Here is a 27975-nt window from a genome sequence, read left to right as displayed (position 1 = left end):
GATGCCGCTCAAGACTTCAACGCCCCATTATGGTCACAAATGAAAACTATTTATTAATTTTTACGACGTTGTACAACTCACAAACTTTATTCCGCGCTTTCCGACGGTTACGCACACACAGAAAAATGGGATCAATATCAGTATCTGGGCAACTGCCCACCTACCCCTCCCCTAACCCAACATTAACCCTAACTTGTTATCAATAGACTGTTGTTGGGTTAGGGGAGGGGCAGTTGCTTAGATACTGATATTGATCCCGAAAATGTATCAAAATAACATGAAAATTTGAGCGAAAAGCAACCGTTTAAATAACAAAAGAAAAATACTTTTGTTCAATCATTAGCTTAATAAACAATTCCTGTAATTAAGAGTGCAATTAAAAAAAACAACCGTCAAATAAATTTGTCATAGCAACACTTATTATTGTTATAAGTTCCCCAAGGACTGATGATCATTTGCAAGAAGAGCAAAGCAAAAGGAATTGCCGTTTCCTTGGGGGCTTAGTCGGGCTTCTCAGCCTTCGCACTGAATTACATAAGTAACGAAAAATTTCTGATCAATAGAGTGGGTTCCTCAATAGTCAATCTTTTACGTTCACTATACTAAGTGTCTTTTCATATTTTGACATTTATTTTAGCCTCCGAAAAAGAGACAATTGAAACAATTTTCCTTTTTTTAACACTTTACACGAAAATAGATGTTTACTCTCAAAAATTAATTTTAATTTTTATCACCGATAAAAAGTTACTTTGATATGCTTTTCCAAAAAATCATTTGTCTTTTCAACATAAAGTTTTAAAAAAGCTATACAGCTGTTCCTCGCTTCACTGTTCAATAGCTTGTTTTGTATTAACATAGAATGAAAGTTTAACTTCAAATACACAGGGAAAATTGCATATCATAGCACTGCAAGATTTATCACTCCATCCTTTGCTCCATGAGAATGCAATCGCTTACACAGCAAGATCGTCAACATTAACGTAGAGTCGATCGTCGTAATTGTTTAAGTTTATCAGCCCCTGCGAAAAAAGGGGTAAAAATCAGAAAATCTTAATCGCTCGCGATAAAGGCCCCATGTAAAATGACTTTTTATCGTTCGTGAAGAGCATGTTGGTGATGATATTATACTTAGAAATAACCGAAATAAAATAGACATGCAACTTTCGAACGCTTCATAGTGACGCCATTATTACATGCATTTGACAGTGGTACATCAAAAAAAGGAATAGAAAAAGGTAAAGAATATCACAGTGTGCTTGTTTACAGACCCAACTGAACGTTCAAAGGAGCCTATTGGTATTAACTAAATACAACCTAGCATTTTTTTTGGGTTTTCACTAATGGATTCAGAGAATATCTTGAAACACAAAATCACCATCCCCTTTCCGTGTTTTCAGAACAAGCTTTAAAACTTGTACAAGAATACTCGCTGGAATTCTGACCCATTATTTTTACCTCATAATTTAGATAAAGTAGCTTCGAAACTCCAGTAATTTTCGTAATAAATTAAAATACACAAAATCTGCTGACTTTCAACTAACAATATTCCACGATTGTAAGTTTGCCAAAGTCAGATAAAACTTTGAACGATCACAGTTAACTCCACAAACCTACCTTGTGCTGGTTTTCCATTTCTTTGAGTTCGTTTCTCAACTTCTCAAAAGATGGTCTCAAGTGAGGCTCGTCTTTCCAACAGTTTGCCATTATTTTAAACCTTAAACACACAGATGTCAAGTATATCTCAGTATTTTCTCACTGGCCTCAGTTAGGATATTGTTAGACATAAAATGTTGCATATACGGTAGGACAGTTTGCTTCTTTCTTCAATCACCACAAGAGACAAACTCGTGATCATTGACTCATTCCAATATTTTCCTTAAGAAGGCTGGCTAAGAAAAGAAAACGGGTTTAATTTTGGCTGTGCATGCCTCTTTAGCAAAAAGAACATTTAAAATAAATATTACTGCTGTAAGAGAAAAGGCAACGAAAAAAGACAACAACACAATCTTCATACAACTTCTCATCCACATGTTGTGGTTTAGGCATTCTGTATCCCTCCTCTAGCAACTTTGCAATTTTTCTTCCATCCATCCTTGGATAAGGTGAACCACCTAAAATAAAGCAGGTACTCTCAATGCACTCTTTCAAGAAGGGCCCAACACTTGTAAATATATTTTTACAATATAATTCCTACACCATTGTTCCTTTGTCTTTTTCGAATAAGTTCAGCGACTGAGGCAATCTAAGGTGGCTTGGCAGTTACAAATCACAAAGGCAAAACCGAATTCCTCAGAGAACGGTACACCCTGCTTACTTTATGACCACATGTCGATACATGTGCCACTTTTGTTGACACGTTGACGCTAAAATTAATGGTCTGGTCATTAATCTCACAACTTACCAATCGTGAAAATCTCATAGAGTAGAACTCCGTAGCTCCACCTGTAGAACAAACGAGGAAAGGAAAATAAACGTTCTCTTCCGTACTGTTAAAAAAAAAAAAATAAATGAAACTTCTTCATGGGAAGCTCACTAGACTCGTTACAAGAGCAGAACCTGGGACATTACTCACAAATCTAAGCCAGAACGAGTATTACCACTCCTTCATAATAAGATTCCTCCACATCTCCACATAAATTAAAAAAATTCAATACCTAACATACAGAAGACATCCAATAACTTTTCCCATTTTGCTTATAGACCTTATGAAGTCCTTGTACTCACACATCGCTCTTTGTGGAATATTTTCCGTACAGTAATGCCTCAATGGCAGTCCATTTGACAGGGAGACGCCCCTAAATTAGAAAGATCATGATTAAGGATATTAAAAAGATCATGATTAAGGATATTAAAAAGATCATGATTAAGGATATTAAAAAGATCATGATTAAGGATATTAAAAAGATCATGATCAAGGATATTAAAAAGATCATGATCAAGGATATTAAAAAGATCATGATCAAGGATATTAAAAAGATCATGATTAAGGATATTAAAAAGATCATGATTAAGGATATTAAAAAGATCATGATTAAGGATATTAAAAAGATCATGATCAAGGATAAATGCGACTTAACCAATGCAAGACTGTGGACAGATCTCTAGCTAACTGAAGTAGTCCTAGCAGTGATTTAATGTGTTAGAAAAGAAGCCGAGAGAGCCAATGACTTATGTAAAGTTAAAACCGCAGACACTCATACAAATTTACATTAATTTCAACATAATTATCAGCTTAAAATCGTTTGGTACCTTTGACTTCCGTTGATCAATGTTGTCCTCTTGGACATCTCTGGCCATACCAAAGTCTGTTACTTTACACATTTCCCCTTCTCCAATCAACACATTACGAGCTGCAAGGTCTCGATGGATTATCTGTAGCAAAGCATAACAAATTATTGATGTTGGAACGACTTGGGAGGATGCGAGAGAATTGAAAAAATAATTGACACGAGGGTCCGTTTTAAGTAAGATGGGCAATCTGTAAGTTCTCAAACTAAATGTATGGACCGGTTATTTACAAGAAGTCTAACCTAAACCGCGGTTTTACGCAGTCAGTGGGCTTTCTCCGTAAAAGGGTTGATTTTTTTGACAATTATGAATGTTCAGGTAGAATTTTCAGGTTAGATAGTTTAGAACGTGGTTTTGTTAAAGAACAGCTAAGCTTTGTTAAAATAGCCGGCCCATAATGTGTACTTACTGATATCGATGACAAATACGACATTCCATCGGCAACTTGCCATGCAAATTTCATAAGCTGCTGCGATGTCAGATTTGTTTGTGGCTTGACGTCCGGGTCTTTGTAGTAAGTGTCGTTTAATCCGCGGCTCTTTCTCAGGTAACCAAGCAGATCCCCATATGGAATATATTCAATCAATACCATTAATGGCCCTATTGCAAGATAGATGTATTTTAAATTCACTCAGAATAAATGGGATATTTCACGATGACAAGAAAGAACGTTTAGCATTAAGGAAATCGACAACCATACCTGGTAATTAGAGGTCAGTGACCGAAGATTACACAAAATAACTAAGAGCCGAATGGAAAAGGAGCATGTTGAAATTTACCCCAAGTTTGTGTTTCCGAAGAAAACGCTCGAGCGGTGAATGAGATGTCTCTGAACTAGGTATCTGATCGAAGATAATTTTATGGGCTATTGAAGCATGCTTTTCCATATTTACCAGATTTTGTGACACATCCCAGTAGTTTAATGACATGAGGATGAGGTGCCAGTTGCTTCATCAAATCAAGTTCGGACAATAAGTCCTTCCTCTCTAATGCAGAAGCGTCAGCTGCAAGATGATCACCCAAAAGCTGTTACCTTTACAAGCAACCACAGTTACTGAACTAAAATAATTAGTATATATCCTACCTCATACTGAGCTCTGTGCAGCTTAGAGGTTTAGCATCATCATTACAATTATCAGGTCAGAGGTAAAATCAAGATATCTTATAAAGTATGTTATGACAAATACAACTTATATGCAGCTGGTGTGAAGCAGAGAAAGATCGACTAGGTTGAACAACAATACTGGTGCAGCCAAAATGTTAAGTTCAGTTACACTTTACCATTACTAAATAAAACACTGTATTCAGAGTAAAAAAAAGACAATGACAAAATCCTACATTCTACTTCCATCCCAATGACTGTCGTTTAATATCTTTAGAGATATTAAACTCAATTTGTTTTCAACAAAAAAAAGTTAGCGGCTTATGCTCAGCTAACACACTTGCAATCTTTTTTCAACTGAAAATAAAATCACGAACATAGCGACATCCTTCTTTTTTAAGTCGAAATATCAGTCTTTGAGATTTGCTACTTTGGGGTGGGTAGAACGGGGGTTTGATCACTAATAACATAAAAAAAATTTTTAGACGAAAGGCTCTTGGTGAAATTAAGGTGGATTTGCGGTTTCATTTGGATGAATAAGCGATACCTTTTAGCAAAGTGCCTTGATTATCATGGTCAACCTAATGAAATCACCTTTACTTGAAAACTGATAGAAGAAAAAAAATAACACTAAGATGACCTAAGTCTCCACATCAGATGCGGAGAGGTTGGGTTTGACTTGCGTCTTTCAAGGCGCTACCTTTTTTTTGAGGGGGGTGTGGGGTTTTACCTCAGGAACTTTACAGAAATGCAAGAATTCATTTGAAGTACTTGATACCTTTCAACATCTTGACAGCCACAAGTGTCTTCTTTAGTCTTCCGTGGAGGCCTATGACTGTTGCTTTGGCAACCTGGCCAAAAGCACCTTTACCAACGATCTTTTCTATAGTCACGTGCTCTGTAGGAATCTCCCAATAGCGTGTAGATGAATTTAAAGAGGCGTATTCACTGACTGGTTCAGCGCGTCGGGCCCTCTCATCCAATGCCATGTGCTGCTGGCCTTGAAGCTTTTCAAACTCAGTCTTATCATTTTTTAAGTAAGAAACGTAATCATAAACCATGGCTCTGCTTAAAGGTGTTACAACTTTTCTAAACAACTGCCTTCTCAATATACTTAATTATACATATAAACTACCTTAAAACTACCACTCTAAACATTCTGTCTTTCATTTGTGCAATTACTATGCAAAAGCAACTTCATGGTAACAATGTACTTCCTTTTTCTCAAAGTGCAAATGCCATTTTGTCTTCGGAAATTCAATGATTATAAATGAAACTTTACTTGGTACAAATATCTTTGGGAATTCATCTTCAAAAAGTGTACTTAATATCACCTAAGTTCATATCAAACTTTCTATTTGTTCAGCTCGTTAGCGTTTGTCGAAGGACACACAAGCTAATTGGATTTATTACTGGAGAAGCTTTCGCATAGTTATTGCTCCAAAGATATAGCGCATTTCTTAGATTGGGATCACCGCAAATCGAAGGAGAAAAGCACAACATTGAGCTTGATTGAACAGTAGTATCCTACACTTTTTAGCTCGTTAATCCTAAGAGTGACAAGGTTCTAATTTCTCTTTACAATCTATCCCTTGAATCAAATGTTTAATTCACGAGAATAAAGGAAATGATTAACAACTAACGAAGCTATTGATGGTTTTACAAATTCTTCTTGTTAGAACCTAGGAAATGTATAGAAGACGGTATGGAGAATATGCATGATGATGTTAGGGTGTACAGGGTTAAATAGAGAGACCACTTACATCACCAATTCCTCTTTCTTCTGTTGATTTTCCATATCTCCTAAGATAGTGAAAAATTCACATACATAAAATTGATATCTTTGCCGCAAATCTCAAATGCCAAAGGGATGGAACATCAGGGTAAGTTCTGACGGAAAAGCAATAAAAACTGGATGTAAACACACCTTTGAGAACATTAGTCACAAGACATTAGCGACAGCATGCCACATTTTGCTCTGAGCTATTAGCTCAAATAAAAGCAGGTTTCATAAACAGCCAAAGCTTGAAGAGAGAAGCGATTAGTAACGATGATACTTCATTACTTTCCTATAGATGCAGAACATAATACCTGCATAGCAAGTTTGTTCACACCTATAAAGCGTGGTGTGTAGTGTTAAAGGTATTAAGTCAAAGATACTCTAGGTAATTAACACCTAGATGAAGTACGTAAGTTGAACTTAACTACTGTGATGCATGTGAAAAGCAAAAGGAGTAGTTCACAGTTGCAAACAGTTCCCATTGGTAACAAAATCTAAATGTGAATAAACCGTGAAAATGGCCGATAATTTATCTCACCTCTCTCTTTTTGATATCCCTAAAAAGATGAAAAAAAAAACATCAACAAAGTATGATGAGGAAGCAGAATAGGAAGAAAAATCAGCGCAGAAAGTATGTAAAGAGAAAGGAAGAAATGAATTCGAGGGCAATGCCGAATAATGTCCTCTGAAAATTAGTTATACATGGATAATTTTGTTATGGAGGAGTTTTATAGCAAGTCTGAATCGATAATTAAAATCATGAAAAAATAGTGACATTTAAATAAGAGCACGTACTCACTTAAGTACTAAAACATGGAACCACCTAAAACCACCTACAACCACCTACAGCCACCTAAAACTACCTACAACCACCTCAAAAATTTCAACAACCACCTACAACCACATCAAAAACATCTACAGCCCCTCGCAATTATCTAAAACCATCTAAAGCAAAGTATAAACGTCTAAAATAAGGCGAGACGACAAGTCACGTACATGAAATACGAGAATCAAACGAAACCTCCACCTACCCCTGAAATCTTACTCTCCCTGGTCCCTTGTACAATCAACCATCTCACGAAATGAAATGCGAGAGCATGCCAATTATATTTTATATTACCACAGTAATCAGCCTGCACAATAGTAAAAGACTTGGAGGACTTAACTAGCAGACGTTTTGGTTCACATTACATTTGATTACGTAATGGTCCAAGGCAGTGTTTTTCTCCATTTATAGTCTCAGAACTGGAAATGTAATTGGAGCAAAACGTGAGTCACTATTGCGTAAGTGGCACCACTTGTGCAGCTGTATGCTGTATGAATGCCAGCACGATGGCGTTCGTGCCAAAGGAAGATCCCAAAGGTACGCACAGATTCGCTTAAAATATTTTTAATGACCATTCTTACTCATACTTTTTCTAGACGTAAGCCAAAATGTCTGCTGGTACCCAGGGTAGAAAAAGCCAGGTCAAGTCAGTCTTTTGACTACGAGTTTGTCATTTTACTTTATTATTTTTTGCAACTTGATAGTTCATTTTGTAAAGTTCTTTAAGTCTTTTGCTACTGAAGGAATATAAAATATAATTAGCATACTCTCGCATTTTATTTCGTGAGATGGTTGATTATACAAGGGGGAGGTGGAAGTTTCGTTCGATTCTCGTATTTTATGTACGTGACATGTTGCCGTCTCGCCTTATTTTAGACATTTATGCCTTGTTTTAGATGGTTTTGGATAGTTTGCAAGGGGCTGTAGATGTTTTTGAGGTGGTTGTAGGTGGTTGTTGAAATTTTTGAGGTGGTTGTAGGTGGTTGTAGGTGGTTTTAGGTCGTTCCATGTTTTAGTACTCACGCATGTAATCACAGTTGTGACGCTTAATCTATGCGCAAAATTGAACTTTTTCCGTGTTTACCTTCTTGTGTTTAAATGAAGCTATGTAAAAACACAAGCAGCCCTTATAATTAATTGCCAGGTGCTACCATACATCCTAAAATATCCTATACCTATCCTAAACGTGGGACCCAATGTTGTCAGAAACACAATTCTTACTATTCGATTTCTTGCTGCGACGCCTTCTTGACTTCCATACGAAAAAGACAAATATTCCAACAGCTACAGCCACTGTGGCAACTGATCCAACCACTGCACCAACAATAATCCCTGCGGCACCTTGAAAATATGCGGAGAAGAACAACACATGATAGATATGTCGCCACAAACTAAATGTCGGCAATCCTCCGCTCTACCGTTTCACGACGCTTTTCCTACTCATACTATGGATACAATATACAACAGGGATATTTTACATGAATGCCGAACATAGAGTGTAAACGGCGTTTTTGTTTCCCATGATTACAATGTGATATCAAATTCCAATAACTTTCCACTGAAGAGCATATCATGGATTCAGATTTCTGTGAAATATGTACCACAAATGAATTGATCCATATCAAAAAGTTTGCACATTTAATAGATAGCAAAAATTAACAAAACTTACTTCCAGGTGATATCACTGTGCCTGCTACTGCAGTTGTTCCAATTTCGAAATCAACCGAAGATCTTGTCCCGTGTATGGCACTTACATCGAACTGTCCAAGTTTCCCATCTTTGGCAGCATTCCAAAGAAATCTAATAACATCTTGCTCTCTTGTTGTGGAGTTGAATACTAGTGCTAGGTCAACAGTTATACTTCCACACCTTGATACAGACATAAGATGATCAGGATCAATTAAAATAAATTTAAGTGCGTTAGAAATTTGAAAATTAAAACTTAGAAATTGATGATCCAAGCAGTTTACAAACCTGATTCCACTTTTCAACTCCACACTCCTGTAACCAGGTCTACTAACAAAGACCACTTTCATCTATAAGAACCATATAGGCACCAATAGAACAGTGCAAATGAACATCAGATCAAAATAGTTTATCAATTACCTTCAAACACAAACATGAAATCAGATAAACATATGTCTCTTCAATGAAAGGAATAAAATTGTTATGGCATGTATATCAGTGCACTACATGCATTGGCTTTGTTGGAATGTTTGAGTGACACTGAATTAAATGCGAAGCAAATAGCACATCAACACTTAAGCTCCTTATGTGATTTGCATGTTATATTATACTGCAGCAGCAGAAGAAATAGTACTAAGAGATAAAGCTGAATAAGATAAAATACTGCTCTGTTGACCAATAAAACTGTTTACCAGTTCTTTGAGTTTCATCAGTGATGAGGATTGGTTGTATTTTCCATCAGTACAATTTTCACTGGTGATGACAATGGTTATATTAATCACATTTCCTCCAATGTCTGCAGGTAAATTAGAAGATGCAACACTAATCAAACTGACAGATTCTGCCAGAATCAGAGCCACATTAGGAAAAAAGAGCATGTACACCTGTATGAAGTTATGAGTACATGCATCTTTTTATCACAATATTTGGTCCCATCAGTTTTTGTGCAAATTGTAACTATCTCCTCTTAGTAGTCCTTGGGGCAATGAAAGACTTTAGGAATCATTATCTTTTGCCATACAATAAAAATTACTCCCAGTACTTTACTAAATGGATTATATGGAGTGCCATTCAATATTTTTATATCTAATATAATAGCTCTTTCAGCTGCAGGCTTTGTAATTGTTTCTAGCTCCCCCTTTACCATTTAGTTGTTGGTAATTGTTGATTCTCCCCTATGGCCGCCACATTTTTCCCTGTAAATAAGTTGCAAGAGTTTGGTGTTCAATCAGGATGATGACTTCGACCTGAATAACCCTTGCGAACTGAATACCCAGTTTTCTGGGAATTCCTAGGAATTCCTAGGAATTCTCAAAAATTCCTAACTATGCAAATAAGCTCTGATTTGAAAAGCTTGGAATTACTGAGAATTTCTGGGAAAGGAAGACTTCAGTTTTGTGAGGACTTGGAATTCCTAGGAATTCCTAGGAATTCTCAGCTATACAAACTACCTATAATTTAGGAAGGGTGGAATTCTTGGGAATTTCTGGGAATTGAATTTGAGGTAATTTAAATACCCTGAGGTCCACTTAAATTCCAAGAAATTCTTAATACCTTGAATGTGACGGTTTAAGACGAGGGGTAATTTTAGAGGCTTAAAACTTTGGCTCAATTAAAGGCATGCTACACAAAATTTACCACGAGATAGACATATATGTATATGTTTATAACTGAAAGATCATGAATTTATTATTCAAACTAAGTTTTAGTAAATCTCTATGTTAATATGGATTTTATCATGAAGCAGCAGTCAATTATGTTAAATGCAAATTGCCAATTAATCTAATGTATTCATATCGCTGATTTGCTTTCTAACCTCAAAGGACTCTTGGATTCCATGATCATAAAAGTTTTTATTGTGATGCAAAATGTCTCATGTTCAAAAATGTGCCAAAATCCTCAAACATTCATTAGCTGTTCCTTGGTACACAACTTCCACATGTGTAACAATAATTACATTGTTATCTACACTTAAAGAACTATGTTAGTTATAAACATAAGTTACCTCCCTAATCTACATTACTAGCTGACTTTGTTAGAAAACCTTGGAACAGTCAAGCTCAGTTGCCTCAAATAGTGTCAGAGACTTTTTGTTGACATTATTTTTAGTAAAAATTTCATGCCTTGGACAAACAAATTCAACACCTGATTAATCTTTCTTTTTTCATGATTGTTCTTACTGTTCTTTTTTTTTTATTATTTAGTTTTTTGCTCTGTTTTTCTGACTGATTGCTGTAATTTGTTTTGCATGATTTTATTCTTACAAAACATTTTTATAAGAGTTCGAATACTTGTGGATCATCCTCACACTTCACAGACATTTGGCATGCAGACAAGACAGAGGTAGTCACTGTTCCCTTTGAGAAAAAACACCTTTTGAAACTCTGATCTGAAAATATTTTTAATTCAAGACTTTTTAGACTAGTGAGAAGTACAAACCGAGTTTCCTGTCGTAACTTAATTTCTTAAATGTCCCAATCACTGGATCTTCCAAAAAATATTACTTATCTTTATTTCTAGTGCAAAATACAAGTCCTTCTTTATATACAAATAAAAAGCGCAAGTGACACTTGAATAATAACAGCTCTAAAGTTTACTTGTTGTTCTTCTCTGTCTGTCAGCTATCAACAAATTATTGTTTTATACATCGGACATTGCATAACCATTTGTGGACCAGAGTTCCAATGCACCTTTGTAATCGCATATAGTTGCGTCTCTTGTACAAATGTTTCTCCTTTATGAGACGCACTCTATTCTGTTGGCACCACTGCTTTAAGTTCAGTGGAAACGACTGACTGAGGAATCGAGATGGCGGTGTTAGAACGTGTTCCTGAACGCTTGTTACGGTCAAGCTTTGTTGATTTAGGTACTGGTACACTGGGATCATCCATGTATCTCTTAGACTTCCTAATTTGGTATCCTTCTTTTGTAAAAATGAGGGTAAAAGACGATCTGTGATCGCATTCAAAATTGTGATTGGCTTGTGTTGTATTTCTCACCTTTGCCATGAACACATCTCAAGTGGGTTTTGAGTCTTTGTTTCCTCGAAAACTTTCGGCCACAAATCGTGCATTTGTAGTACGATCGATTCTTGTCGATTATTTAACAAATAGAGAAGCCTTGACTGTGGTAGCCTTGACGTAGTCGAGTGTTTCGCCCCACTTCTTGAGTGCTCTAGCCGCTTCCTAAGTGCTTTATAACAGAACAGAGCACAGTCAAGGCTTCTCTATTTGTTTTATAATAGAGAATCCATTAAATTCCCCGAGCATTACTTTCAATTTTCAAAACAAACTTTATTTCCAAAGCGAACAACAGTGTCGTCAGCATGCTCTAGACTCTCATAAAGCACGCTACAATAAGCCAATCAGAATCCCTGTTAGAATGGTTCAAATAATCTGATTGGCTGTACAAGACAAAAGCTGTCAAAAGTGTCAAACCATTAAAGTTCACATTCTGCGATAGTTTACAAACTAAAATGGTTCGGCAGGTCGAATTTAACACTTTTCCCTGAAGTTTTTAAGTCTCTAGGTAAAATTTCCGCACAGCCCCATACTATTGTAAAACAAATCTTTTTTCCCAATGGCAATCTTTTGTTTTTGTTATTGTTTTCTCAATCCAAGAACTGAATGCATAATGTAGTATGGGGCTGTGCGGAAATTTTACCGTGTTTTTTGAATGAACGACAGCCGAATTCACCGGAACATGAAGATCGCTAGGGATGACAGCGCGGCAAAACTCGGCTGCAGTGACAGATGTGACTTTCCACTCAACGCATCGGAAAGGATATCAGAGCAAGCTCTTATTTTTTCACTCGAAGGGTGGCCGATGTAGTTTCTGAGGCTTGCTTTACTGTGATGATCGGAGATCGCCATGATGAGCAAGCCGCGATGGACTTCAGCATGATCATATTCGCTCAGACACCGTCATGATTAGAATGAATTTTAACAGTTATGCCAGTTTGGTTATATTTTTCATCATTTCTGTTTTGTTCTGTTTTGTTTTTGAACACTGAACTTTATATACTGTATGAGTGTTAGCTGTGTTTGATTTTTATTTCCGTACGTAAGCTTGCAATCTAACTGAGCGTGAATTAATCTTTAAAACTCGGAATGTCTATTTTGTTTTTCCTTTGAGGATTTTCGTATCTGCTCACGTTTTAATAACGTAAATTACGGCGCCTAGTATGTTTACAAATCTTTGTTTGTTTCTTCTGTTGCTACTTGCCGGCTCGCATGTTCCGAAATTTCACTTTCAATTACCGGAAAAGGTCGAACATAGTACAATTTGGCAGATGGCCTGACAGCTTTAGCTCAGTTCTATGCTCTATACTCTCATAGAGCACACTCTTTTGACCAATGACAGCGCGTTATATCCGAACTTTATTATAATTCTACATACAATGAGCTCACATCATTATTTACATCACCGTCAGAACATGGATCTAAGGTATCCAACGTCCAGAAGCAGAGAACCGGTCGGAGAAGTCAGGGTAAAGTTGTGCGCTTCTCTTCACACTGCAATCGGCAAGCCAGCGGATTCACTTTGCTAGCCAATGACAAGTCCTAAAAGATCCACGTGGTCATGCCCGTGATCGGAAACAAAGAAGACTCCATTTGGCGCTCATCTTTGAATGTACTTTTCATCGGTTGATCGCTCGAGTGTTAAGTTATTTCTTTTCTCAACTGTTTGCTTAATATAACATTTCTGAAGATAGTTTTTATGGTGGTTCAATGGGAAAACGAGAACAGCGTGAGTGTTGTAAAAGAAAGGGAAGTCGTTGGCGCCGTGGAGCTAAAAGAAGGGATAACAGTTGACATATTGACTGGTACAAACAAGAGTCGAGTGTTCATTTATAAAGCCTCGATTTTGAAAGTTTGTGGTAAGTAAAAATTGTGATATTCGCTACGAGATCAAAATCTTATCAAAGAATAAATATAACGGCTTGAATTAAGCTTACATAACGCTCAGCGCAACTGAAACTAGAATAATTCTGAGAATCGAATCGGTCACTTGCATGCTGCAGTTTCTTAAGCTTATACTTTACAGTGAAATAAATCTATCAGTAAGATTTCAAGATTACTTTAGTCACGTTTGGGAACATTCAAGATTCATAATACAAACTGTGATTAAACAAACCTAATTACGTAAAGAGGTCCTCCTTGGTAAAAACAAAATGTATTCAGCTCTTTTGGCTCATGGCTCGTGTACGACGACCTGACTGACGTCATCAGAGTAACAGTTAGCACAGGGGAACAGAGGAACAGTAGGCACAGAGGAACAGTGGGCACAGAGGAACAGTGGGCACAGAGGAACAGTGGGTACAGAGGAACAGTGGGCACAGAGGAACAGTGGGCACAGAAGAACTGTGGGAACAGAGGAACAGTGGGCACAGAGGAACAGTGGGCACAGAGGAACAGAGGAACAGTAGGCACAGAGGAACAGTGGGCACAGAGGAACAGTGGGCACAGAGGAACAGTGGGCACAGAGGAACAGTGGGCACAGAGGAACAGTAGGCACAGAGGAACTGTGGGCACAGAGGAACAGAGGAACAGAGGAACAGTAGGCACAGAGGAACAGTGGGCACAGAGGAACAGTGGGCACAGAGGAACAGTGGGCACAGAGGAACAGAGGAACAGTAGGCACAGAGGAACAGTGGGCACAGAGGAACAGAGGAACAGAGGAACAGTAGGCACAGAGGAACAGTGGGCACAGAGGAACAGTGGGCACAGAGGAACAGTGGGCACAGAGGAACAGTGGGCACAGAGGAACAGAGGAACAGTGGGCACAGAGGAACAGTGGGCACAGAGGAACAGTGGGCACAGAGGAACAGTGGGCACAGAGGAACAGTGGGCACAGAGGAACAGAGGAACAGTGGGCACAGAGGAACAGTGGGCACAGAGGAACAGTGGGCACAGAGGAACAGTGGGCACAGAGGAACAGTGGGCACAGAGGAACAGTGGGCACAGAGGAACAGTGGGCACAGAGGAACAGTGGGCACAGAGGAACAGTGGGCACAGAGGAACAGTGGGAACAGAGGAACAGTGGGCACAGAGGAACAGTGGGCACAGAGGAACAGAGGCACAGAGGCACAGAGGAACAGTAGGCACAGAATTTATTAGAGTTAAAAAAACAGGAAGCCTTCTAGTACTTTCTCTGGAAGGATAAATTTCTTGGAAGAACCATTTTTTTAACTTGCAAACATTCCCTGGAACTTCTAGGGTAATGCAAACCCAAAATACTTTGAGACCAAAAACATACATATTATTCACATTTTCTGTATCTCACCTCACTATTTCCTCATATTCTAAACGATTTGCTAAATATTCATTTGTCTCAGAGGGTCACTCAGTCATTGATGGCAATAGACTGCTCATCTGTCACATGAACTCCAATTAAAAAATAATTCCAAAAAAAGAAGAGCCATTTTCATTATAATGGTCAAGGTAACTGGAGGTTTTTTTATTGCAGTAACAATGGCCTGCCTACACATGAATAAACCACAGGGAAAATATTTCACACTAAAAATGCTTCCAAAATCTTCAAAGCCACCAGCTGTATTAATTTTATCATATTTTTGTCAACAGGCACTATAATAATTATTAGCTTTTCACTACATCAGCCAGTCGGCTTGTTTTTTTTTTGTTTGTTTGGTTTTTTTTTTTACATTTCAAGTCTTGTACACATTTTCAACATTTTTTACAAGTAGAATGGGCTTATAACAGTTACGTAGTAGAGGTAATGCGAGGAACTTTCACAGCTTTTAGTGTATTTCATTGTTGCGAAATCTTGGCACGCTTTTCTCTCGCGTACGCTCGACGGACTAAGCGAAAAGAGGAAGTAGTCCTAATCTACTTTGAAATCGAGTCTATGTCATTGATTAGGATCGAGGAGGCTTTTTAACTAAAACCTCGTGGTTTTAACAAATTGTTAGTGCGGATTAACTGATTCAGAATGACTAGAAATTACTGAAAGATTGCTATCCGCATTTTCGAGTCCTGGGAAACGTGACATAGTGAAGTGATAATATTCTTGACAAAGACATTAATATATTTTGGAACACGTCGGAGTGAATTCTCCTACCACATCGGTTAACTAACCGTATTTACTCGAATAAGCGCCGCGGTGCTTATTAATTTTTTAATTAATCTTTTAATTTTTTTGCTTATTAATTTTTTTCCTCCTCAAATGGGGCGCTTATTCGAGGGTGGCGCTTATTTGAGGGTGGCCCTTGTTTATAAAAGTTGGACACGACAAAGAAATCTTTCCTTTTAAGTCAAGGGAATATTTCTATCTTTTTGAAAAATTTAACGGTTATTAACAGAAGCGTCTCTTGATTGTCCCAGTTCGTCTCTTCTGGCACTTTTTATTGCTTTACCTGTGGTGTCTTCACTCAACTTCGATCTCACTATCCCCTGATGCTGTTTTGGAGTTGCATTCTAGCGTTTTGGTAGTTCTACGGAGATTCTCGAATAAGCGCCGCATTCCCGACGCGGCGCTTATTCGAGGGCGGCGCAAATTAACTTTTTTGACCCAAATACGGCGCTTAAGGACGTTCGCGCGAAAATCTTCCCACGGTCAGATTTTTGAATAACTTTTACAGCAGTTAGGTAACGACCAACTCAGGTCAGAGAGGCAAAAAAATTCGGGGGTCACCGAGCTCATTTTCGAGATAACCGGTACGAAAGACCGCAGTATTTATAGAAGTTTTGACAGTTGTTTCGATTTGGCTTAGGCTGCTTCAAGTGTTAAAAAAAGGAAAATAAACTGATGTAGCAAGCATTTTTGGTTTCGTAATTGACTTGAACAAGCCTACTAAGTAAATACTTGTCACTGGTGTCAATCCATTTGGTTAAAAGTAACTTTCAGGAGGGAAAATTGCTTGTCATACCCAGTCGCGAAGGGCGTAAATTTGCCCCTTTTTGACGTGCCATTGCGACATGCATTACGTGCGCAGTAGTGTGCGCAAAAACAATTAGCACGAACGTCCTTAATCGAGGGCGGCGCTTATTCGAGTAAATGTGGTATTCAGCGATTGCATCAATCGTAGCGATCCTTCCGTAAGCGATCGATACGACTGCTGAGATGGTCTTCACTCCAATCTAGTCTACCGTCGCGATCATGTGGGGCATATGGAAACCGGTCGGTCAACGCGAGGATCGTTTAACTTTACATGTAACTTTCTGTTGCGATCGCAGCGATCGTGGCTAATGTAGGGATCTCAGCAATCATATGGATACCATCCTGTTTCCTTGTGATCACTACGGTCGCTACGATCTCTGCGATCGCTACCATCGAGGCAATCACCGATATAGACCTGAAATCTATTACTAAGAGCGATCGTTGATGGAAGCATCTTTTGCTCTTTTTAGCTTGAAATTGATCTTATATGTTTTTAACCCTCTGACCATTGGCCATCGTCTGTGGCAAATTGTCTCTTGTCTGTAGTATACCTTCAATCAGGACGCATACCAAACATGGACCCCTGGTCCATGTACCACCCCTGTAGACCACATCTGATTTTTAAAAAAAAACGAATTTTTACCAGAGGTCTAAAAAAATAAAAAGAACTTTAAGTAGACTATACTGGCGTCATTTACAATCGTTCTTTTCAATTTGATTAAAAATTTTCTTGAATTTCGTACCACTGTATAAGTTTGATCCAATCATGGTCGGAGTTTGATTCTGGCAAAGGAGTAACAATTTGAAGGGTATTGGAGGAACCCTTTGGAGACAAACTTAGCGGAAAAATATATTTCTTTTTTCATCCGCAAAGTTGTTGAATCCTGCCAACGGCAAACAATCTCCATAGTAACAATACGGTTTGCAAGGGCAATAGGCATCCTCGGGAAACCGCGCGACGTTAGTTTACAAGCACTGAAGTGCTTTACTGCTTGTAAACTTTCGTGGTAACATTTTCCCAACCCTTCTGACTGCTCCTAACTCTCTGAGAATGGACTAAAGGAAAAATGCATTCGTTTTAATTAAGATTAAATTTGTGTGCATCAAATAGAGTTGAATTACTCTTCTGATTTCATTGTGTAACATTCTTGACGAGTTATTTCAGTTGTTTTGATATTTGTGAAATTTTCTTTTTTTGTCACGCGGCCTACTGGGACGTCATTGCGTGTTATTTATTCATAAGGAGTGATACTTGACATTTGAATTTATTGAGAGCGATTAGAATCGCTACGGGAAATGTGCTTTCGGATTTAGCTTATCATCCATGACACATTTGTTGCGCTATTTGCCAAATACTTCTCGGGAAATTTCTGTAAGTTTGTGTTTCTGTTGCTTGTTATTTTGTTTTTGCCTGTTATGTTTTTTATTCGGTTTATTTCTCTCCGAATTTACTTTGTCGTTGTTATTTATTTTAGTCAAACTTGTTCAGCAACCAGAATAAATAAATACAATTATTTTAATTTCGCGTTTTTGAGCGAGACATGATTTATCTCCTAGGAGAACTCCTTCGCTCTGGTGAAAAGCATTCAGGGAAAGTGGTGACTATTTTAGATTGGTAGGACTAGCTTGTGCTACGCACAAGTTCATCGTGCGCAGAATGTACGAGTTCATCTAGAGGGAGGGGTCGATTCTTCCCCAAAAATCTTGAATTTAATAGAATTCACGCTCTCTTTCTCCGTATGATATCGAAGAGAGAAATCCCATAAATGCTGAACTGTAGGTGGGTTATAACCCATGTATTACATACTATCCAAGTGGATTCTGAAGTAATGTGATTAAATCAAAAATTGTGACATACTGGGCTCCTTTCGGTAAGGAGTTTTCCATAATAAGCGTTGTTATCCTGTTCTCTTCTCTTTCCAGGATGGATGTACCTTTACGAAAACCGTACTGCGTTCTGTTACTCTGCATGGTGCTGATATTCGTATCATGCGAAACTAATGGTAATCCACTATCCCCCAACCTGTTAGATGCCATATCAAAAATTATAGAAAGGTATGAGAAAGGAGAGCTAACGGCAACAACCTCCATTCATTATTTTGTGGACCAAAATAACGTGGAAACCTTGTTTCTTCCTGGGATTATCATCTGGGATCCATTACTACAGTACTTTCATGGAAGCTTATCTTGTCCTCACTGTGGCCAAATACTGAAACCTAGATGTTGGAAAGATGGGAAAGATTGGAAACACAACAGTCCCAGGCGGCTTGCAGATATAGAACATTATGTTCTGCTCGTAAGCAGGGTGTACGCATGCAAAAATGACCACAGGATAATCAGTCATGACCCTCAAATTCTGAAGATGTTTGAACAGGTTGAACTGATCCCATTCCTTCTTTTGCACAAGTATGGTATTACTCGACGTTTATACAGATTAATTATCGTTCATACTGCGTCTGGAATGAGGTACAGGGATGTGGAAACACTTTTAACTGAGATGTGGCGTAGTTATCACACCGAGGTACGCATTCGGACATCAAAAATATTAAGTATGAGAACGTCAGAGGGTGAAGCAGCAAACGACGCGAGTCACAATGCATATACAATGCCGCAGGTTTCACAGTTAAACCCTAACAGGAAGCTGATTCGCCAGTGCTTTGTTTATGATTATTTTACAAAAGAAAAACTTTACAATGCACGCATGGCATCGTTTACTGGCAGTTGGCTCTCCTCTGACCACACATTTAAGGTCGCTAGTAATGTCGGTATATGGCAAAATGGCCATTGGATTCGTCAGTTTGACTCTTTGTTTTCTGTCATGAACGAGGATGGCATTGTCCTCGCTTGGCAATTAACAAGAGGCACTGGTTTTGCAAGAGTAAAGACTTTACTCGTTGGAATTATGAACAGGCTTGTAAAAAGCGGAATTATACCTTAGAGGGATTTTCCATTGAAAACTGTTGCGCCTGGAGGTTACTCCTTCAAGGGGTGTTTGGAGTTATTCCGGTTAAACTTGATCTCTTTCATGCTGTACAACGCATCGCAAGTAAAATTAAAAAAAGGCACCCGTTAAGAAGACAGTGCCTCGATTCATTTCGTTTAGTTTTCCGAATGCCGGGCGATATTGGGAAAGAACGGAAGAAGTCGACGCCCTCTCGCTCAGTAATGTTGACAAATTTAGACAGATTTGTGGAAAACTGGGAGAATCTTGAAGTTGCAGGAGAGAAGGTACTCTGCGAGGCTGCAATGAAAAGTGCTCCTGCCGTCTGTGCGCGAATCCGTTTGGTAGAAAAACTCAAGAAAAAGGGATCTTTGGTCCGCTACCAAGAAAGAGACAAAAACAAGATCTTCAGAAAGATATGAAGCAGACAGACAAAGGATATATGGAAAAGAAAACAGAAGAACCCATCGCTACAATTTGGTTTGAAGACGAACTGTATGTCATTGAAGCGTTGTTCTTGTACTTGTTAGTTACAAGCCAAGATATTACCCCGGACAGGGTCTTTGCAGAGTACCACAAGATAATAGAATTCTGCTCAGAAGTGACAATTTATTAAAATGTCTTTTCTCTGCGTCCAAGATCCTCGTCAGCAATAACAACGAAACTACAAGAAATAAAAGGCAAGTTAAAGGTTGACGAGGAATTATTCAAAAAACATATCCAATACAACTGGTTTTTTGACTAAATCGAATTTGCACAAGCAGATAACAAAATGATATCTTCCTGCAACGGCCAATCCCGTTCCAAAGGACTAATCGCCAGTGATTATTGAAGGAAGTTTGGTCGCAGTTTTCCCACGATGGCTTAAACCGTTATTTCTCATCGGCACGTGGCACTTTCAGCCACACGAAGCAGTTTTAAATGAAAAACAATGCAAACACATTTGTGGCAGAGTTAATGCGTTATTCGTTTAAGATCCATGATTCTTGAAGACGAGAAAACGTATTAATAATTTTAGAAAAACGTGTTCTGTTTAAACATATTTTTTGTTTCATTTTCTGATAAATTATACTGTTTATACGAGTTATATAAAACAGTGTCGAAATTAAGTATAAATTAGTTGTTCTCGGACTTTGTCTATTCCGTCTTTTGGTTAATAGGCAGGTACCGTATTTACTCGAAAAAACGCCCCCGGCGTTTATTTTAAACTTGGCATCGTTGACCCGGCGTTTATTTGAAATCCGAAGCTTGCTTGAGCACTTTATCCATGGAGCAATGGATTTTCTTCATTAAATTTTACAGAAATAAATCTTTCCGTTATATCTGCAGTACATGATACGTCTAATAAATACTTAAGGGGATTATTTAACATTCCATCTTGGAGACCCGGCGTTTATTCGAAGCCCGGCGTTTAATCGAGTAAATACGGTATTACATGTAATCTGTTCTGTTAGTTATTCCCAATCGGGGATATGAAATTTTATTTTCTTTAAGGAGGAAAATAAAACAGATGCAGCTCATATAACGAGATCACTAAATATAATGTCACCTAGAGAATATAGATTGTCCAACTATCCGGGCTTAAAATTAAGAAAGGGCTCTAGGCCTCCGAGGAGAGAATTTCAAAGTTCTAGGGTCCCATATCATTTGCTTTAGGGCTACAGGCTCCACCGTGGTCGACAATCCTCAGGGGCGTAGTCTGGTTTTTCGGTCTAGGCACGCACATGAAACAAAAGAAAAACGAGCGCCGAAGAAGCTAGGGGGTATAGGGGCATGCCCTCCAGAAAATTATTATTTTTAGGGCCTCGGAAATGCCATTTACCATGTTTTCAGGGGGAATTTTGATAAATCGAAACATGGAAAAACGTTAACAATTTATGACAACCTTTGGTACAATTGATATTAGTTACAATGTGAATACAGGCAAAGGGCGAGACTTGTAATGTCCATGGCTATACTACGCGTTTTTTAATCGCATTTTAAGGGTTGCATGTTAGGCGTTCGATTTACGTCTTTCCCGGCCGTAACACTATGACCTAATTTCATTTCTTCAATAACCTCGTGCTCCTCGCATTTTACAGTTCTGTTCTCCAAATAAAATTGTCGTCAAGCAAATTGGCTTCTTTTTTACATCCTTTTTTATTTCATAACAATTTTTCCTAAGAACGAATAAATCATGTCCTCTTCTAGTACAGCGAGAAGAGGACATGATTTTCTGTCTAAAGTTTAATGATTGAAGTCATTTGATTAAATTTTCAAAAAGGAAGTTACCTTCTGATGGTCCTCCTTTGCTGACCTTTTAACAGTCTGTACTATTCACCAAGCTTAGGTAAAGTAGCCCTTCACGATTTTGTTACATGTCTGGCCGCACAGGCTACCTCTAAAGACGTGGCTTTGAGCACTCAAACATTAAATGAACTGAAAGGACGTTGAACACTTCATCAACCCAAAAGTTCAAACTGACCCGAAATGACTACGTTTCACACTGACTTCAAATACTTTCGCGGACCTCTTCAAAGGGCCAAAAGGTGGATTTCGATCATTTTATTTTTGCCTTTCATTTTCTTACTATCGTTGTGATGACTGGGTTTCAAACTCCTGTTTTAAAGTGAATAGCGCAATATTCACAAAGACTTCTTGATGAAAAAATAGCAGCAATACAATGAGAGAAAAACTCTTGCATGTGTAAAAGTCGCTTTTCGCCAATAAATCTTTAAACAAGCAGATAAATAAATAAATAATTCCTTTTTTTTTCCTACGCCCTTGAATTCTGATACATATAAATTATTTTCTAATTCAAATCCACAAATAACAAAGTCTGCCCTTTTTTATTACAAACCTGAGCTTTCGGTTATCACGTCTCTTGTTGTTTAACTGTAGATTATAAGCTTCAGGAAAATGTGCTTTGCCTTCTCTCCAGATCCCTTACAAGTAGCTCAAGATGTATGGATGGCACGGGGGACAAGGGTCAAGATGCAAGGCTCGCCCAATAACATACATTCTAAGCGTTTTTACTAACATCGAAGGTGTATATGTTACCTGAGTGCCAAAAGGTAGCAAAGAAACGCGCAAATTTTTTTCAAGAAGTATAAAAGACTCTGAGCTAGGCATCGCGGTGCAAAAACCAAGAACCTACTGTTCCTCTGTTCCTCTGTTCCTCTGTACCCCTGTTCCTCTGTGCCCACTGTTCCTCTGTGCCCACTGTTCCTCTGTGCCTACTGTTCCTCTGTGCCTCTGTTCCTCTGTGCCCACTGTTCCTGTGTGCCCACTGTTCCTCTGTGCCTCTGTTCCTCTGTGCCCACTGTTCCTCTGTGCCCACTGTTCCTGTGTGCCTACTGTTCCTGTGTGCCCACTGTTCCTCTGTGCCCACTGTTCCTCTGTGCCCACTGTTCCTCTGTGCCCACTGTTCCTGTGTGCCCACTGTTCCTCTGTGCCTCTGTTCCTCTGTGCCCACTGTTCCTCTGTGCCCACTGTTCCTCTGTGCCCACTGTTCCTGTGTGCCCACTGTTCCTCTGTGCCTACTGTTCCTCTGTTCCTCTGTGCCCACTGTTCCTCTGTGCCCACTGTTCCTCTGTGCCTACTGTTCCTCTGTGCCCACTGTTCCTCTGTGCCCACTGTTCCTCTGTGCCCACTGTTCCTGTGTGCCCACTGTTCCTCTGTGCCTCTGTTCCTCTGTGCCCACTGTTCCTCTGTGCCCACTGTTCCTCTGTGCCTACTGTTCCTCTGTTCCTCTGTGCCTACTGTTCCTCTGTGCCCACTGTTCCTCTGTTCCTCTGTGCCCACTGTTCCTCTGTGCCCACTGTTCCTCTGTGCCCACTGTTCCTCTGTGCCCACTGTTCCTCTGTGCCTACTGTTCCTCTGTTCCTCTGTGCCCACTGTTCCTCTGTGCCCACTGTTCCTCTGTGCCCACTGTTCCTCTGTTCCTCTGTGCCCACTGTTCCTCTGTGCCCACTGTTCCTCTGTGCCTACTGTTCCTCTGTGCCTACTGTTCCTCTGTGCCTACTGTTTCTCTGTGCCTCTGTTCCTCTGTGCCCACTGTTCCTCTGTGCCCACTGTTCCTCTGTGCCCACTGTTCCTCTGTTCCTCTGTGCCCACTGTTCCTCTGTGCCCACTGTTCCTCTGTGCCTACTGTTCCTCTGTTCCTCTGTGCCTACTGTTCCTCTGTGCCCACTGTTCCTCTGTGCCTACTGTTCCTCTGTGCCTACTGTTTCTCTGTGCCTCTGTTCCTCTGTGCCCACTGTTCCTCTGTGCCTACTGTTCCTCTGTGCCCACTGTTTCTCTGTGCCTACTGTTCCTCTGTGCTCACTGTTCCTCTGTGCTCACTGTTCCTCTGTGCCCACTCTTCCCCTGTGCCCACTGTTCCTCTGTGCCTACTGTTCCTCTGAACCTACTGCTCCTCTGTACCTACTGTTCTTCTGGGCCTCTGTTCCTATGTACCCTATGTGCCTACTGTAATCGGTGACGAAGGTAAATAACTAATGACGTCAGTCAGGTCGTCGTACACGAGCCATGAGCCGCTCTTTTTTAGTAAAATCTATGGGAGAGATGTACTAACTGCAATATAAAAAATATAAGTTGAGATTCCAATGAATGCCCTTTTCCTTATAAATATCTAAGGCCTTGTCTGAACTTTAAATATATATTTTTATATATATTTTTTTTCAAATTCAGATGTCATGGAATCCAGATACAAAATGGTCAAGCTTCTTGTAGACAACCTCATTAAAGGCCAACTCATTGTGAGCCCAGGGAAAAAAGATAAACAGCAGCTAAGTCTGCAGTTTAGAATAACTTCATTCTAATTTATTGTTACAGTTACAACAAGATTTTAATTAAAAATCAATTATTTAATTGTAATTAACCCCTTCACTCCCAAGAGTGCTAGATCAAAATTTGAGAAGAAATCTTCAAATTTCAGAGTGCGGAATCAACAAAAACAAAGAGTAAAACATGAAAGTGGTGCTTGACAGCTTACATTTGAGTGTTCACACGTAAGAGTTTTATCCAAATAAGTTACAACCACATAAAATCAAGTCAAAGCCTGTCTCTGGGAGCAAAAGGGTTAATACCATTTGTATCATCATCCAAAATTAAATAACTCATTTTAAGACTATTTTCAGACAGATAATATTTATCGCAACAAATATAATTTAAGATATTGCATTTTATGGAAAAGAATCAACAGATTTTATTCACAATTTGTGTCAAACCAAATTTAATGATTGATTAGGACTATTTTATATGAATAGCTATAACTGAGGATTAAATTGTATGAAGTTTTCAAGAAAAGAAAAATAAATCAAATTCCATCCTAATATTACTACATGTTGATGTTGATATTTTACACATAAACTTTAATTAAGCTTGTAAATAAATTTCATTGAATACTTGAATTTTAATTAGGATTTTTTAAGTTTTAGTATTTATTTCATATAAGTAGCCTCAGATTTTTGCTTAAAATTCCCAGGAATTCTTAAACACTCTTAGAAATTCCTAGGAATTTTTTAGATTTACAGCTTTTCAAGGAAAGTTATTGGTGCTCTGAGTTGGAATTCCCAGGATTCCAAGTCCTGTTGGCTATAAACTTGGAATTTCTGGGAGTTTCTAGGAATTTCTAGGTTTTTAGAACCAGAGTTGTTATGGTTGGGAATTCCTAGGAATTCTCAGTCCAAAGTTACCATAAAAATTCACACATAATTAAAAATTTTCCAAAAAAAATTGTTCAAATGGCAAGTTTTCATGTGGTGAATTAGGAATGATTAGAACAACTTACAGACACTGGCATCTTTTACATCACTACTAAATTCATTGGCCACTCTGCAGGTATAGTTGGCATCATTAAGGACTTGTGTAATATGAAGAGTATTCTTGTTGCAAACTTGTTCTGGGTCACAGGGAGTCCAAGTGTAAGTAGGAGGAGGGTTTCCTTCTGCTTCACAGGTAAGAGTTACACTTTGTTGTACAACAACAATATACTCTGGTTGAAATTTAACAATCTTAACTGCATCTGTAAATTGAATGGAAATACCCAAAATTTTATTTTAAAAAAATGGCACCACTGACAATTACATAATATTGAAGATGCTTACACAAAGTATATGATCGACACATTTACAGCTTCTTTGCTCAAATAATGCAAAGTACACTCACTGATACAAGTGAAACATATTTCACAGCAATAACTTACTGTCTAAATTCAAAAATTTGTTTGTGAAACAGAAAAGCTGGTATTTGTTTGTACATTTTTTTCTTTCTCATAAACACCCAGAGAATTAAGAAATTAATTTAATTAACCTTAATGTTTTGGCTTCTTTAATAACTTAGCACATTTTAATTGTAAAATTTTTAGCACAGCTAGGGACACTAGTAATAAGCTTTTATAAGTATTTTTTACTACAAAGTAGAAGTGACAAAAACAGAAATACCCTATTAAAACATACACAAGGGCACACACTCATGAAAACATCTGCATGTAGATAAATCAATGATGTATAACATAATAATAAGGACATAATACACAGTAAATAGACAAGCAATATTTAGCTTACAAGTGACATCCACATCAACTGCCTGACTGTCTGGGTTTCCAAAGCCATTATATGCTTTACAGTAGAATGTTCCTGACTCATTCCTGCCAATGTTTCTTATATTCAGCCTAGCTCCCTGTTGTAGTGATTCAGTATTTCCTTGCAAGACTAGCTTTTCTTTGGTCCAAGTAATGTTTGGTGCTGGTTTCCCAGATGTTTTACAGGTTAACAGTAGGTTACTGCCTTCTTGCACAGTTTTTAGGCCGGTGATATTAGTTACCTTAGCTGGCACTGAAAAAATCAAACAGCTGCAATTACTGTAATCCTCACAGTGCTGCAACATGTTTCTTACAGCATGTTCCACAACTGCATGGTGATCACGTTCAGTATGAGTGACCATGTGTTATTGACAAAATCTTTTGATTTTGCAAGTTATCAACTATTTAAGACCATAACCTGTGGAGATTTTTGGCATATATCAACCTCACAGAGCCTGCACACATATAACATATTCTGACAGAATGGTACATTGCTTAGCTAGCTTAAAAATATTTTAAAAAGCTGTTTTTACCGTCAAGACTTCAGATATACTTTAACTCGGCTCATTTTACAACATATGCAAACTATACAAAGTGATGCCCAGATTTGAAGAATTAATCGAAAGTAAGTAAGGAATAAAATAGAATGAGTATAAAGCCTAGGTAGTGAGTGAGTTGGCCAGGTCATCCAAATTAATAATAATAATAATAATAATAATAATAAATAAATGAAATAAAAATAAATATAATAAGACAACATGCTAAGCATTTATAAGGTAAAAAGTCTTTCTTCATATTCAAACTTTTATGTAATTAATAAGTATAACAATTTAGCATAAAAGTCTTAAGGGCATAACAAAGTAGTATCTCTAGGAATTTAGATTTCTTGATATCTTCAAGTAGAGTCATCCACGTAAACTCATGTGCACTACATTACAATGTTCATAGCCTACTCAGTGAATGTTAGTGGTCCACAGAGTCACCCTGATCAAGACACATCATGAGAAATAGAAAATCAAGAATGCACATTCCATATCCTCTTAGGTGACACATAACCATTCAAAGAAATGCCAGTCTGGCCCCCTAAGGTATTGCCTTTCTTGTCGGAAGCACTTTCAAGCTCACCTATGACTTCCACTTGAATTGCTCGTTTCCAGATATCAGCATTGGAATCAAGTAACTCACAGCTAAATTCTCCATTAGTCTTATCGTCTGCAACCGTTACGTTATTGATAAACAAAGACGCTCTTCCAAGAGTCGAGCTAACGTTGAACCGTTCCTGAAAATGTGCATTAAGAGCACCAACTAGTCCACCGGCGCTAATCATGGCTATACCATCACCATTAAATTTTATCATAGCTATTACGAAACCTAACGACAGACTGTAGTTCCAGTTCAGTGCGACAGAAGATCCTTCTAAAACCTGTACGATGCCAGGGGAAAGCACTTCATATGGACGCGTTGTTGTCTTCACAGGAGTAGGTTCGTACCATGTGACACTTCCGCCATCTGCTGAACGGTGAAGATTTTAAACCGCCGTTAAAACAAACCAATGTTCATATATTAAGTTATCTGACCAACAGACGCAAATTTTCTCAAATTATCCTAAGATTTAAACAGTGCCAGGCATGACAACCTGCTTGATGTTCACGTTCAGGGGGTGCTGTTAACTGCGAGCTATAGCGCCTAATCGAGTTCATGATTAAATTACGCTGTAAAAACGAGAGAAACTTCAGAATAACACGTCACCTGTGAGTTGAGGCATCACTAAAATCCATACAAAGATAAATTTCAAATGAAGAACTATGTTAGAATCGAGTTCGATGGCCATATATGAGAGCATAGGAATTTCACTCTCTAGATGTACGCGAGCACGGAAGTAATTTTT

At 38.3% G+C, this 27975-nt stretch overlaps 2 protein-coding genes and 1 long non-coding RNA gene across 7 annotated transcripts in view; 1 reads left to right on the top strand and 2 right to left on the bottom strand.

The window, feature by feature from the left end:
• LOC149043906 (ephrin type-B receptor 1-like) overlaps positions 1-27975 on the bottom strand; it is a 101905-nt gene that overhangs the window by 10462 nt on the left and 63468 nt on the right. The window lies entirely within an intron of this gene.
• LOC149043911 (uncharacterized) lies at positions 28-27975 on the bottom strand. 3 transcript variants are annotated; one of them, XM_089208983.1, is made up of 19 exons: positions 27837-27975; positions 27213-27596; positions 26071-26340; positions 25296-25529; positions 9375-9478; positions 8971-9032; positions 8666-8865; positions 8218-8337; positions 6709-6727; positions 6154-6193; positions 5169-5412; positions 4182-4292; positions 3698-3888; positions 3250-3372; positions 2725-2795; positions 2402-2442; positions 2015-2111; positions 1615-1714; positions 28-1019 (listed from the first exon to the last, which is right to left on the bottom strand). In XM_089208983.1, exons 1-19 carry the CDS (start codon positions 27928-27930, stop codon positions 954-956), a joined length of 2571 nt encoding a protein of 856 aa, XP_089065109.1. In that variant the 5' UTR covers positions 27931-27975; the 3' UTR covers positions 28-953. The 3 variants fall into 3 exon arrangements, 2 of the variants coding, with proteins under 2 accessions (XP_089065109.1, XP_089065108.1); XM_089208982.1 differs by having other exon boundaries at positions 8666-9032; XR_016187490.1 differs by lacking the exons at positions 28-1019; positions 1615-1714 and having other exon boundaries at positions 2029-2111; positions 2655-2795; positions 8666-9032.
• On the top strand, positions 13256-24457 carry LOC149043912 (uncharacterized). The gene is made up of 2 exons (XR_016187516.1): positions 13256-13561; positions 24194-24457. It is a non-coding gene; the product is annotated as an uncharacterized LOC149043912 (long non-coding RNA).

Source organism: Pocillopora damicornis, chromosome 6 (assembly GCF_964200805.1).
Source record: "Pocillopora damicornis chromosome 6, jaPocDami1.2, whole genome shotgun sequence".
In the NCBI taxonomy this organism is placed as follows: Eukaryota; Metazoa; Cnidaria; class Anthozoa; order Scleractinia; family Pocilloporidae; genus Pocillopora; species Pocillopora damicornis.
This window is presented reverse-complemented; position numbering and strand designations above follow the sequence as displayed.